This window comes from Protobothrops mucrosquamatus, unplaced genomic scaffold, assembly GCF_001527695.2.
Source record: "Protobothrops mucrosquamatus isolate PMUCROS unplaced genomic scaffold, P.Mucros_1.0 scaffold966, whole genome shotgun sequence".
Taxonomy (NCBI): domain Eukaryota; kingdom Metazoa; phylum Chordata; class Lepidosauria; order Squamata; family Viperidae; genus Protobothrops; species Protobothrops mucrosquamatus.
The window spans coordinates 31,905-47,454 of NW_015387209.1; the positions used below are offsets into that span (position 1 = coordinate 31,905).

Genomic DNA, 15,550 nt, shown 5'->3' on the forward strand with positions numbered 1-15,550 from the left:
TATAGTGTTTTGATAGAATTTGATTCGGAAACAGAATTGGTTAAAGATTGTATGATTAAATGGGCTCAAAATATTCAAGAACCAATTAAATTGGAAACTTGGGAAAAAATTTGGGTAAGAAATGTCAAGTTCACTCAAGCACAGAATTTAAGGGAAAATTTCTATAAAATGTTTTATAGATGGCATTTGGATCCTCAAATATTGTCTTGCATGTATCCGAATTTGCAACCAAAATGTTGGAGATGTGGTAGTATGGATGCTACTTATTATCACATTTGGTGGACATGTAGGGATGTTAAAGCTTTTTGGATTAAGATTTGGTGGAATATTCAACAGATTTTCAAGAAAAAGATAAAATTTACACCGTAGTTATTTCTATTGGGTATTACGGATAATTTGGATCAAACAGAAATGAAACTGATGTTGCATTGTATAACAGCAGCAAGGACATTAGTCGCTCAAAATTGGAAAAAAAAGATATTACCAACTATGGATGATTGGAGACAGAAAGTATCATACTTTGCAGAGATGGCAAAAATATCCGCGTACCTGAAGGATCATTCTCAGGAAAAATTTATCTCAATATGGAGAAGATGGATAGATTATATTCAGAGAAAGTATGAACTGAAAAGTTATTATGTAGCTTTTGATTAAAAACTTAGAATAAAAATAGGTATATTATATATCGATATAATTTAAAAAAAATTTTTGTTGTAATTTAATGTTATTTTAGAGTCACAGTAATTTTGTACTAGTGTGTAGTAATAATGAGTAGTTTTGAATAGAATTGGATTATTGTGCGTTTATTTCCTAGATTAGCTTTGGGAAGTCCTGGGGGGGGGGAGGGGGGAAAGGGCTAGGTTGGTATTATAGATTTATATGTATATATATGTATGATTTTTTAAGGAGGTGCCCGGTGATACCCTAACTGCACTGACGGGATGGTTGAGTGAGGAAGGGAGGTAGGAAAGAGGGAGGAAGGAGGAGTGGTGGTAGGACGGGAGGAGGAAGGTGTAGGTAAGTGAGAGGGTGGCGCAGGAGGGGGACACCGGGCACGTCCGTGAATGTACTGATTAATGTTGATTCTTTTTTGGTTGATATTGTGATAAAAGATTTATGTTTTTGTTTTTCAATGAAAAATCAAATAAAAATTTGTTTAAAAAAAAAAGATGATCCTTAAATTATTTTTTATCTGTCTTTTAGATAAAAAACCATTTTGGTCTGTGTGGATAAATTCAGTCAGGAATTTCTTAATTCTTTCGGCCATTATCGAGGCAAAAATTTTATAGTCCACATTTAGTAACGATATTGGTCTATAGTTTTTTATTTGTGTAGGGTCACTGTCTTCTTTAGGTATCAAAGTGATATTAGCTTCAGTCCACGAGTTTGGTATTTTTGTCTCTGTAAAAATTTCATTACACAATTTCTTCAAGATCAGGCTTAATATATTTTGTAGTGCTACATAAAATTCTGCAGGCAGTTCATCTGGGCTCGGAGTCTTATCTTTTTTTGGCCTTTTTATAGCTTCTATAATCTCCATCATTGATATTTTCCTGTTTAGTATATTTTGGATGTTCTCCAGGACTTTTGGCAAGTCAATTTCTTTCATATAGGCCTTTATTCCCTCTTTAGAGACCACCTCTGCCTTGTAAAGTGTCTCGTAAGAGGCCTTAATAATTTTTTTCATTGCATAATTGTGGAAGTGTAACTCTCCTTTTGAGTCTTGTAACTTATTTATCATTCTTTTTTCTTTTTCTTTCTTCAATCTGTATGCGAGCCATCTTCCCGGCTTATTGGCATTTTCAAGAAAGTTCTGTTTAGACTGTTTAATCTGCTGTGCCATTATATCCATCTCGGTTAGATTTAATTTATGTTTTATTATTTCCATTTGTCTCTTAAGAACTTTCTTTTGTGGGTCAATTTGTAGCTCAAGTTCCAGTTTATTAAGTTCTTCTTTCAACTTTAACTGTAGTTGTTTCTTTTCTTTATTCTTTTTAGCAACATAAGTTAGGGCCAAGCCTCTAAAATATGCTTTGGCCATGTCCCACACATTTTGGAGGGAGGTTTCTTCTTTCTTGTTTATTTTGAAGAAAAAATCCATTTCCCTTGTCGCTAATTGTAAAAAATTCTTTTTCTTTCAGTATGGATTTATTCAGGGACCATCTTAGTTTTTTCTTAGTTCCTTTCCAGATCATTTTTATTGGGTTATGGTCTGCCTAAACATTGGTTTCTATCTCGACCTCTAGCTTTTAAAAGTATTTTCTTCCTTTACTCCTGTAAAAACACTCTATTTCTCTCGACCCTGTTTATTTGTTCATATACTTGCATGGCTCAAACCCATTACCCAGCAATCACGCAGTTTCTGGAAAACAAAAAGTTGCTCATACTTTCCTCCTATCCAGATTTAGAATACTTACAACAAAGAAATCATTAAGACTGTATGGTTTTCCTTTCCTCTGTCCACGCTGATGCATATAAATACCCTTCAAAATGAATGGTAGAGCATTTATTCTGTATGAAATTAAAACAAAAAAACCTTGAAGTGATTTTACTAAGTATTAATGGCTGAATAAAATTCTGAGATTTTTACACACACACACACACACACACATATACACATACCTATTTTTACCAAACTTTCTATATTCATATATAGTTAAAGATTTGTCATAAGCAAAGTAAAATCCAATCAGTTCTCGACAAGCATCACGTCCATTTCTATAACGGAAAAAAAGTATTAGATTTCTTAAAAATAAAGCAGAATGAATCCTTAAGTGCCAACCAGACAGAAAAAATATTACATTTTAAGCAAATCTCATGTTACTACAGTTTGTGTAATATAAATTTAACCAATGTGTTCTTCTGCTGAGAGTTCTCCACTAATCCTGATCAGAATATGAGAATTGGGGAATACATATTATTTCCAAGTAAGATCTACTTTCAGTGTCTCAAAGCTCCACCCAATTAACAGATTTAAGGACCAAACATTACATATTTTAGTATTTAGTATTTAAGGTAAAAATAATGTTGATGAACAACTGCTGCAATAGATCATACTGCTGGACCACGACATAAGGGGGAAAGATTAATAGAGTAAATGATTATATTCACAAGATCCACAACAATCAGTTAAAGGACACCAATTCTATTTACTAATTTATCCCTCCTGCATACATACACAGGGAAATCAGCATTTTATCATCAGTCTAACACCTGATTATGATTTCATAAAATGTGCATACAGCAGATCAACATGAAATATACATAACAATGGATAAAAGTCTAATGTAAACTGTAATATTGCTATGCTATTTTATTAGAAAGCAATTAGACTAAGATGTGGTTATGGAAGTAGCATACTCAGTAACTTCTGAGTAGAAAACAATATTTAAAAGTTTTGTAGGCATACCTTGATATTAATCTACCATCAAATCGTAATTTGTTAGAAAGCATGTTTTCAGTCAGTGCTGACCTAGTCTTAATTCTGTAAGAAAAATATATATTATATTCTATGCAAGTAAGTCATTTTGCATGCCAGCTGCTTGTAGAATAGACATGTTCCTGAATAGAGTTCAATAGAGTTATCATGAAAAGATACAGCAAAGACAAAACCTAAATGCTGATTACTGCCACTACAAATAAGCTTAAGTATTTATTATATACAGGTTTATATATTTCACTGGAACTATAGAATTGTGTATATTTTCACTGCTTATGAGTGGTATCTTCAAGAATCTGAAGCCTTTTTAAGTCTTTCTAGCAGATATCAGTGCTAATCAAAATCTTAGTTCTTGGTTGACTGAACATACAGTTGAATGGACATAAGGGAGACATTACAAAACTAGTATACATTAAGAAGCAAACACCATTCAGTGTAGCCAGAAAAGAAACTGATGGAATATTTTATTTATTCATTTATTTCAATTTATATCACTGCCCATCTCAAACTCATGACTATAGGAAGCTACTAATAATTATTAAAATAGCAAAAAAAAACATAAAATCAATGAAAACAAAAATACAGGTAGTCCTCGAGTTACGAGTGTAATGGAGCCTGCACATTCCATTTGTAACTCGAAAACTTGTGGGAGTGAATCTCGTACCTCGAACGAGATCACTCCCTTGCTCATTAAGACACACGCGGCTCTTTAAGTGCACATGAGGTATCTCACAGTGGGGAAGGCCATGGGGGGGCCTAGTGATGGAACAGGCCCCCAAAGCCCCCTTGACCCACTGAGATACCTCATGCTTCCCCCTCCCTTCCTGCCATGCCAGAGTCACTTACCTTGCAAAATCTGTCTCCTCTCTGCTGCAGTTTCTTTCCCTTTGAGGGAGAGGAGAGTCGACTTGGAAATGCTTTTTGCACCAACAATGGAAGCTCCTGGATGCCGTAATACTGCACGAGTTCAAACACAAATTCTCTGCAAAAGAGATCATGGCCTCTGGAAGCTTCCATTCTGGGGGAGAAGTGGTTGCTTTGTTTGCATGCCTATGGGGAAAAGCGTGAAATTGTAGTCAGCCAGGTGCAGGAACCAATACCATCCATGACCTGGGTGTACTGCTCGCATGCGCTGGCCTTAGTTTGAGGGCAGGAATGAAGCCTTCAACTGAGCGGAGAGGCATTGCGGGTGAGTCCCCTTGCACCTGCATCCAAGCTGCTGGCGGTGGAATGGCAGAGAGGAGACAGATTTTGTAAGGTAAGTGACTCCGGCGTGGCAGGAAGGAAGCGGGAAGTTGTGAGGAGTGTGGGGGTATAGGGTGAACTGCAACGTGCCTCTGCGGTCACTCGTAAGGACGAACAACTGCCATGGTGCTGCAATATTTGTAATTTTGGGACTTGCTCATAAACACTAGAGAGCACTGATTGCATAACTTCGAACACTCGTAACTCAGGGTTACCTGTATACATGCAATCTATAGCCAAACTAAAAACAATACACCAACAAAAATCAACATAGCCATTGTATGGATTGCATCATACATGTGGATCACTAGGTCCAATGACAGTATATCTGAAACACTATTCCTGATTAGCTCATTTGGAAAAAAAATCCCACATATCTCGAATACAGCATATTATATTTTAGATGGGGGGATTACAATTTTATAAAAACAGATTTAACATAGCAAAGCAGTTGGAATTAATGGTCTATTTAATTCTCATATCCAGCTTCCAGTCATGATTAATCTATTTCCAGCCATGTCTAATTAAATACTAATCGGAAACACTATTCTAGACTTTCTCAGAACAATTGATTTTTAAAAGCATGCTACTTTGATGTTACATGATTAATAGTGATTTGACAGTCTTATCATCTATGAATTTATGATAAGTTGGAATCTATCATCTCATTATGTGACAACTAATTTCATAGATGAACATCTGAAATATTCATATTAAATACATCATTTTGACTATGCAGATCCCCCTTCATTCAGTGTGAGTGGATGACCCCAGATTCTACTAGTAAATTGGGGGAACCCACTACCTATTTAATTTCATCATAGTGCTTTATAAAATTCTATCAGGTCTTCCTTTTTTCTATTTTTAATTAAAAAATGAATTGTATCCTAGTTGATTAAAATGCTCCAAAGTAACAGTAGATCTTTTACAAATGAATTGCATAAAGGCATGAGCCACAAATAATGAAACTAATAACCATAGGCCTTCTTGGCTCATGGGAGCAATACTATACTAATTTACTTTAATTTATTTCATGTCTGTAAAATGATGAATAATACATTATAATTTAAACATATAGTGAAAGGCAGGAAAGTTTTAAAAAGAGCTAAAACCATTGTTAGATAAACATTACTATTACAAAAAACAAATTTTATTTTAAAAAATATAGAGGTTCTCATTTATGGAGAATCAAGATATTTAGGTACACAATCTAAAATTAATGAAAGCTTCATAATGAAAATAATTTTGAGGACATTATCCATAAAGCAATATAGTGTAACATTTCTTACTTTGTTTCATGTAACATTCTTTTTCTAAAGCGCAGAGGTGCTGTGCTTAACCCTGGAAGAACAGGATCCTTCTTGTAAGTATCTGAATTTCCATTTTGCTCTGGATCACTTATCACAGCTCTAAAAAAATACGGAACTAGTTTTATCAAATTAAGATATAAACCTATTTAATTTTTTTCAAGTTTTTTAAATTGTTAAACTTTACAAGTTAAATAAGTGTTGTACAAACAGAAAAATAACAATAAAACTACCAATACTTTTCATGTAACATAAAACTGCTTAAATTGTACTATATACATTGCAACTTTTCTAGATTGCACTGATAGGAGTATAAATACACTAAACATTATCATCTTTGTTAGCAATACCCAAGTATTATGAATATTACACATTCATATAAATTGTTATCTATCTCATAAAATCTAATGTTGGAGTTTACAAAAACATGCAAGTGTCAGATACTACACAGATTTGCTTCTGATACAGTGAACACAGATATCCAGTACATTATGTGATGCTAATGTATAGGATTGTTCATACACTGTGATTGTTCAAAATGTGAAGTGTAAATATTTTAATAAGATGATTATAGCAGTCCTTTCACCTGTTTTCTTGATCTCATCCATCTAGGTCTCACTTGAATCAGCCCAGAGTAGTTGGCTGGTAGATCCAGGGAGTAATGAAAGCATGAGGAAGTGGTGGCACCTAATTGGTCTTTCCACTCCTTAGCCCTCTCTGGATCCAAAGCATTTGCCAACTGCTGTTAAACTACAAATACCTTCTGGGCAAGGGAGGATGATAGCGGTGTGGATGTAGATGTTTTTGGATAACATCATTAGTTCAAACCCCTTCAATCTGAGTTCAGGCATAGTTTGGGGAAAGAAGCAACCAGTCATTCTGACAAATAATTCTCATAAAAACAAAAAGACAAAAACGTGTGATTCTTTTGATCCTGATGGATCTCTCAATGGCTATGATATCTTTAACAACATTCTTCTGGGCTTTGAATTGGGCCACAGAGAATGATACTTGGTGTTATATCTTAGTCTAAAGCTATGCTTGTTCTTCCCCCAAGATTGGGACAGAATGAGATTAGATGCCCAGGAATGGTTTTTTTGGCTGTATTGAGCAAGGATGATTGAGGCATAATTTTGTTGTTTCTATTACTGTAATTTTGATTGTTGTTGTGAGCCACTTAGAATTGTGTTTTAAGTCTTATAAATAAATCAAACAAAATAAATAAACAAGTCACACAATTAACCAAACAGCATGTAGTAAGCAATACTGTTGTCTTTTAATTCCCCTTTATAACCAGATATTTGATCTTACAATTTAGTTCCACAAACCGGTCTCATATTCACAGATCCACTGAACTTTGATGTTCAGAGAACTATAAAGTAAATAAATCAGCATACAACAGATGACTTGTGGGAGGATGGGGAGAAATAGAACAAATCTTCCCAACATATTTAACATCTTTTTTGCTCCTCCCCCCCCCCATCTGTTTGCTACTCAGCTACTGTGATATTTCTTGTGCATGGAAGCATGATTCTCTGCTCTTCAAATACTGGGTTCACATATTGTATTAAATAACAATGACATTTGTTTAGGTTTGACTTTGTTTATCAAGTAATTCCAAGTAATCCACTGTGGTTTGTAAACAATGGTTTGTGAATTAGCAGTGGTCATCTTATTTGCTGTATCTGCATAAACATCCAATATTTTTGCCAGCAAATTAACTATATATGTGAAGATGACCAGAAGCAACCACAATATTATGAGAAAAAAGGGGCTACTTTGATTCAACAATATAGTTTTGTATGTACTTCTGCTAGTTGTGAACCATCTTTTTCAAAGGAAATACATAGCCCTGCTATATATTAGTACTTTTGTAGCTAATTAATTGGCATTTTATTATCTTACCTACACAATTGATCTAACATCACCTGTTCTACCACAGCTTGTTTTTTTCTTTCTGCTGCTCCTTCTTCCTGCAAAATAACCATTGAACAGAATAAAAATACTTTTTAAATACTTTCAACAGTATTGTTAAAAGTGCAATAAATTTAGCACTCTTTTTTTTAAAAAAAAATTATTAATTTTCCAATTTTACATTTAGGTATTTAAAAAGCAACGTGGTGACTGGGTTACTCAGTAATTCGATAACAAAATCTTTAGTACAAGTCTCAAGTTGCAACATCAAATATTTCTTCTCTTTTTCCCTTAACATTTACTGTCTTGTATTCAAGCTAATACAGTTCTTATTATATCAACTCAATAAGAACATCATTGTTACATTTATCAATAAATTTTTAGCATATACGTATCTTAATTACATTCAATCTTCATAAACAATCCATATCCTGTTATTAATGTTTACCCAATTTTTAGTTTCCCGTCAATATTCCAATTTAACCTTTGATATTTATAATTTTTAAGCCTTAGGTAACCAAAATTTCCCTTATCTCAATTCATAACAAAATCTAATATCCAAAATACACATTTTATCTATTTGAATATAATCTTGTTCTATTTCCTAAAAGTTATCTATTTCCCAACATATTAAATCATCTACTTAATAATATCCCCTTTAATAAATCAAAACTATTATGTATATTACCTGGATTAATCAATAAATCAAACATACTCATAATAATTAATTTACTTTTTCCTTTTAGGTCTAATTTTTAAATATTAAACAGATAAAGTCCTTATTTTCAACTAATTTCCAAGTATTTTAAATCTAATGACCAGAATTCCCCTTATCTCAACTTCTTCCTTTAATCCTCTAATTAATAATGTGAAATCCCCTGTAATAAGTCAAAACCCCAATTTTCTTCAACCTTATTCTGGCTCTCTTCCTTTGCCAACTAGGCTTCCATATCAGTGCTTTTAGATCGTCAAATAGATCTCCCTCTGTTATTATATATGTTATTTGAAATAAAGGAGACCATTTAATTGCCATTTTTTGGGAAGAACTAGCCCATTTGTAGTTATTAGGTTGTCTCCCTGTTATTCCAATTCTCCATGCTTGGCCTGATATGTTTGTCTTCCATTCAATCTGTTCTTCTCCTTTTTCAAATTTCTTCTGGTTTATATAGAAAGTCATTTCCATTTTCAGTGTTGTCACTTCCTTTTCTGGATTTTCCATCAGATGTATTTGTTGGTCAATTGAGTCCTCTGTCTTAATATTTGATTGTCCCATTTCTTCTGTTATCTTCTGCATTATAGGTTCTTTGGTTGTAGTCAAAGTTTGGGTTTGTGTATCTAAGCTGGTGTCTTGATCTTTTATGTTAGGTCTTATTTTATCACAAGCTAAAAAAATGGTTTCATGTATTGCTTTCAACATGGAAAGAATCTTTTCCTGATCTCATCCATCTCTTTCATGTGTTTATAAATAGTCTTTCTAGTAAAAGTTGTTTATCAAGCAAGATTTTATAATCCAAGGTATTTCAACATCTCACATAGTGACCAATATTCCTCAAATAAAGAGATAGGAAAGCAGTTTCCCACATATAACTCTGAGAGTCAGTAAAGGTTTACATTCACAGTTCAAGTAGGTCATTTATGCTGCCCAGCTGTTCTCCTACAGCTAAGTCTCTCACAGATGGTGCCAAGGTCAGAAAAGTTTTATCTAAGGTCTGGGCTTCGAGCCAAGTCTCTTTTAGGAAATAACAAGTTGTAATACCAAACTTCGTCACAAGATGTCACTGATGCCATTTAAGGTTTTTGAGTCCAAAGTTTTTATAGTCTTTTTTCCAATTTTATTTCTTTTTTGTAGATAAAAACAAGAGTCTCCAATAAAAGTTTCAGGAACATACAAATCCAATTAAATTAAAGTTGTTCTTTTAATGCTTTAATTCCCCTGGGTAGTCAGACACCGCTATTCTTAGAGGGTGGGATAGGAAATCCCTTCCCTCTCTCCTCACAGGGAGAAAAATACTTCAGGCAGCTTTTACAGGAAGAGAAAGTACTTAGGGTAAAGAGAAGATCAGATCTCACCCAGTTTCATCTGTGTTGCTTTCGAAGTACTTGATAGTAAGTTTGACTTCAGCTGTCTGCAGCCTAATGACGGGCCATATTACTATGGCCAGTCTTTCCTCACCAGTTTAGAGGGCTTCCCCGGATCGAGCGGAAGGGCTGCTGCCCTCCCGCGATCAAGCGGGAGTCCCCTCCTTGCTCGTTGCCCCTACAGGGTGACTTTCGATCCTTTCCAGAGTCCCCCAGCGGAGCGAAAACGGACGCAGAAGACAGAGCTCGCCTTCCGAACGTCCGGAGCGGCTGCCTCGGCAAACCGGAAGATTTAGCACTCTTAACAAGAAGCAGTGAGGACTGTTATTTTAAAAATACAACAGATATACCTTGTTATAAGATTTTACAAATAATTAACCCAGAATCTTAATCTATGAAAAAACATCCATTTTTATTGAACTGGATTTAATTTAAATAGCTACAATATGGGCAGACTTCATCAGAAGGAAATTCTAAAAATAGTATCATTTTTGTTTCAGATTGGAGTCAGACATAATTACTTATCCTAAACTGTGACTATAGTAAAATTTACTCATTGTGTATTTGTTAAAGAATTGCACCAAGAGACTCAGGTTCTATTCTACCCACATAGACAGAAATCCTCTGACTGACTTTGAGAGTTATTTTCTCTGAAAACCACCTCACAAAGATGTTTGAAGAGAAATAAGACATAGCATTATGGACACTGCCTTGCTTTTCTGAATGAAAGAAGAATATAAATCTAATAAAGAAACATTTTAATATCTATTCAGCCATCAACCTATGCATGAACATGAATATGCTCACTGACATGAAACTGATTCTATGCCACCTTGATACATGTTAAACTCAGAGTTTCAGATTATTAAAGTAATGTTTTGTTTAAATTCTTAATGGAAAATAAAAATAATAAGGAACTGAAAATAGTTTCAATAGCAGTACCATTTTATTTATTAATTAATTGATTGATTGTTTTTATTTGCATCCCACATTTATTATTTTTAAAATAACTCAAGAAGACAAATATCTAATACGTCTTCCTCCTCCTAATTTCCCCACAATAACAATCCTTTGAGGTGGGTTGGGCTGAGAGAGAGTGACTGTCCCAAAGTCACCAACCTGGCTTTCATGGTTAAAACAGGACTAGAACTCACAATATTACACTTTCTAACCTGGTGCCTTAACCACTAGACCAATCTGGTTCCATTTCATTTGTGCACAATAAAAAATTATTATCTGTGTACTTAAACTAGAAGGGCACTATATCAAGTGATATTGAGTTAAATTTACTTATTTACATTGCTTAACTATAACAATATATGCTAATTTTCTAGCACTTTAATTTATCCTATTAAACTTACAACATCCAATTTTCTTATGCTATGCTGCATAGTGTATGGTTTGTTTGTATAACCTTGCTGTAAAAGGGCTTTCTCATCAAGAACTGTGAATTCATCCACTCTTTGATTTTCTGGTTGTAAATCCTATATAGGAACAAAACATAATATTTGGATGAAATTGGTGATTCCAGTGAGTGTTATCACTATTATTTATTTCATTTTAATTCATTGCTACTAAAATGTGCACAGGAAGTAATCTATATATATTTCCTATATCTATCCTCCCTTCTTCAAAAATTCAAAAGAATATAAATACTGAGACATTCATAAGTCTTGTATACAGCAATTGTTTCTATTAAAATAAAATAAAAACCCATTATGCAAAACATTTTAATATTATCTCTGACCTTATAAGAATTGCTGAATATTCACATAACTAAGAAATTACTACAACCATATGGAATCAGAATAGCACACAAGCCAACTAAAGCCTTTCAAAACATCCCAAGCAAACCAAAAGACCCAGCAGCCCCAGAAGAAATAACAGGAGTCATCAACAACATACAATGTAATGACTGCAACAAACACTATGTAGAACAAACAGGCAGAAGGCTGGCAGAACGCATCCATGAACACCAACTAGCAGTTAGAAGACATGCTGAAAACTTTTTAATTTCACAAGATATGGACAGACTTAACCATAGTTTCAATTGGGAAACCATGACCATCCTAGACCAAGCCAAGTCCAAAAACGCTAGGGAATTTCTAGAAGCCTGGCACCCTGACAATTTAGCCATCAATAGACACATAGACAGAAACAATATCTATAGACTATGCAAAAGAGACAATCATCAAGCCAAAAAGGGAACAAAAAGACCTAAGCACTTCACCAGCAATCAGCACCTAGATGAGCATAGATTATTGTCAAGATTAACCTCAGACTAACAATCAAGTAAACAATATCCCAATCAAGAAACTCCCAAACAAACCAACAGTAACAGCCCAACCAAAGAACCTCTAAGACCACCCTACCAACACTGACAGGGCAAGGCACTAGAACATAAACTGAGAGCAAACCCAACTCCTTACTAGCACTGATGGTGTTACCTAGTTTGAGTAATAAAACGTCTGCAAGAAAACAACCAAGCCCAGATAGCAACCCTCAGATCAAGGAATCAACCTGAAAGACTAAATAAGCAGCAGTATGGTAAGATGACTTATCAGTGCAAATTCACAAATCACCAAGGACAAAAATGAGAACAGCAAATTAGCCAGGCAACTATATCCAACTTAAAATGCAAAGAAATGGAACATGGAACTATAAAACAAAGAGAAAAATACAATGAGCTTCAAAGGGGAAAAATGTAGTTGAATAGGCAGATGTTGGAAAAAGCAAAATTGGGAGGGGGAGCTTAACTCCTACATTAGTCCATAACAAAAATCTATCCTCTAGATCACCGGTTCCCAACCTTTTCTTTACCCCGCGCCCCTAGAACACTTCTGATAAATTCTCACACCCCTTACAAAAGTTTGAAATAACGGCAACAAATTATGCATATACACTATAATTTTGAAATTTCTAAACCCAAGTTTTCGCACCATCTGGAATATCGTCTCACACCCCAGGGGAACCCCTGCTCGAGACTGTCCATATTATGCCTTATGCACTACACTTGCTAATCTCCCTAATATTTTAGGTAGAGTTGTTATGTATGGGTAATGTATGAACATTACCTTTTTTTCAGCTATCCTGCCTGGAAGTTCATGAAACAGGTTATTATTTATTTTCTTTTTCGCAGCTCTCTGAGAATACTGTTTATATCCCTCTTTCATTTCTGCTTCATACTGCAGATATTTCAGCTTGTATGTGTCTGTTGGGAGTGGTAGATTTTCCGGTATTGTTTTTTGCTCCTTTGAAGAAAGCTGAAAATAAATAATCAGAACAATAATAATTGTATGGTATCTGAATTGATTAAACATAACATTTAAATATTTATCAATTGTCCAACTCAAGGTTGTTCAGATTTGCAGAAATGCAAGATGTAGCTGCAAATCTGAAACAAAAAAATTGAAAATATAAAGTTATATTTTTTACTAATAGGATTTGTTTCAGAGAAATAGAAGAAATATACAAGTATCGCAATCATCAATACAAAAAAGCTCATATTTGTTATTTTAAAATGTGATTCATTTACTTCTTAAATTATTTACCTCAATTTTCTTCAGCTCAGGTCTCCTTGCTGCCTATACAATAAAATGGAAAGAAAGTACATATTTACACTATTCTCTCCTTTAAACGTTCATTATTTAAACTAATCAACAAAGTGTGATATGTTTTAATAATGAAGAACAAAATCAGAATATCTTAATATTAACAATATTAATTACAAATCCTATGTTTGTATTTAAAAGTAAACCCTATTATACAGGGAAAATTATTTCTAGGTAAGAATAACAGAACTATAGAGCAAAATACAATTCTAACATACTGACTGATTCAGAAATAACCAGGTAGCAAGATTTCCATTTTTAAATTCTGGTATCAAAATCTAGTAATCTAGGAGAAGGTAGTTGTGGACCATTTTCATTGTGCCGTTCACTCAGATATTTTATCATAATAAATGGTTCTTTCAAATAATGGCCTCTATTAACCATACATAAGAGCTTAATACTTTTTATGGCAGAATTTCAAAATAGGATTCTGAAAGTGAATATAATACATTGATAGCATAAATAAAACTCCATACTGGATCAAGATCTGGATGGGGACATATGTAGAACACTAACTAAGATCACACTATCCAAAATATTATTTAAAAATCAAGGTTTTTTTAAAAAAAAAATCAGCACATTTCAGTTATTTTCACTAATAAAAATACCAAAGAATGGTAACTGCTATTTCAAAATAAACAAATTAGGTACTCCAATACACAAAGCACTTATACAACTGTCATTATGACTCAGGAATTTGAAGCATAAGAGCACCAAATAGAGCACAAATTGAATCTATCCTATTTATCTTAAGACCATGACAGATCCCACAGCTGCAATGGAATCAATCTCTTTTTTTTCCTCACAATATTTTCTAATTTTTACTATCTCATCTGCTTAGGAATTCTGAAGAAATGAAAACCTATGCATTATTCTGTGATCATGTAACTGTTGACTATTATCTTTCTTTAATAAATGTTAATAATTTTAAGTATATTGATTCAGTTGAGTTACATACATTTAGATGTGATTTGTTTCTGGAAGAGTTATCATGCTTGAAAATATTTCCTTCAATAAGCCAACTTACCTGTTCTATATTATGATACAGTGTGTGAGTACTTTGTAATTGAGTGGCCCCCCTAAAAGATGAAGATAGACGTGGAGGGCCAGTGTAAGGTCGTCCAGCATTGTAAAGTGAGCCATTATCCCCATCCTAAAACATAAGAAAGCATTTATTTAACTATAATCAAATAAACTGGACTTTCTTAGTTTTTTCTTGAAAATGTTTTGCTTCTCATCCAAGAAGCTTCAGTTCTGAAGGTTCTTAGATGAGAAGCGAAACATTTTCAAGAAAAAACTAAGAAAATCCAGTTGCCTTTTGAAAAGCACCTTTGGGACAATCGTGACCTGGATGACTGAGAATCTCCACAGACATGTAATCAAATAAACTCATCTAAAAAATTCAGAAAGTTCAGATTATTCAGATGATGGCAACACATCCTAGTAACCCAGCACCAGTACAGATAGGCAAATTACTTAAAGAGTTTTCTTGCTCAGATTTGCTACTCATCAATATTATTTTGATGTGTAAAGAATTTAATCACAAATCAGACATATATAATGGACACCAGGTAATTGTATCTAAACTCTGAAATTAAAGAATTATTTGCTTTTTCTTTGTTTTTAATTCCCTTTACTTTGAGTTAAAACCAAGACGAAACCTAGGAGGCAGTGGTGGGATTCAGCCAGTTTGCACCACTGCGGCAGAACCGGTATCTAATTTTTTGTTGCCCAGGCCCAGAATGGACTTCCAGAAGTGGCTGGTTGTTCACATATTTGAATTCCACCACTGCTTATTATGGGCTTGTGTGCCAGGTTGAATATGCACACAGATAACTAAAAAGCTACATACTGACTTACAACAGTTCGAAATTACAATGGCACTGAAAAAGTGACTTATGGCCCTTTTTCACACTTATGACCATTGCAGCATCTACATGGTCATGTGATCAAAA

The 15,550-nt window shown here is 34.0% G+C and overlaps 1 protein-coding gene across 3 annotated transcripts in view; it reads right to left on the reverse strand.

Moving 5' to 3' along the window:
* CAPS2 (calcyphosine 2) overlaps positions 1-15,550 on the reverse strand; it is a 43,262-nt gene that overhangs the window by 17,746 nt on the left and 9,966 nt on the right. For all 3 annotated transcript variants that reach the window (XM_015819670.1, XM_015819672.1, XM_015819671.1), the window contains exons 5-13: positions 14,623-14,748; positions 13,536-13,568; positions 13,059-13,247; positions 11,346-11,468; positions 7,897-7,964; positions 5,974-6,093; positions 3,410-3,484; positions 2,623-2,718; positions 2,418-2,511 (exon numbers count right to left, since the gene is read on the reverse strand). In XM_015819670.1, the coding sequence (XP_015675156.1) occupies positions 2,418-2,511; positions 2,623-2,718; positions 3,410-3,484; positions 5,974-6,093; positions 7,897-7,964; positions 11,346-11,468; positions 13,059-13,247; positions 13,536-13,568; positions 14,623-14,748 (924 nt within the window). The remainder of the gene's footprint in view (positions 1-2,417; positions 2,512-2,622; positions 2,719-3,409; positions 3,485-5,973; positions 6,094-7,896; positions 7,965-11,345; positions 11,469-13,058; positions 13,248-13,535; positions 13,569-14,622; positions 14,749-15,550) is intronic.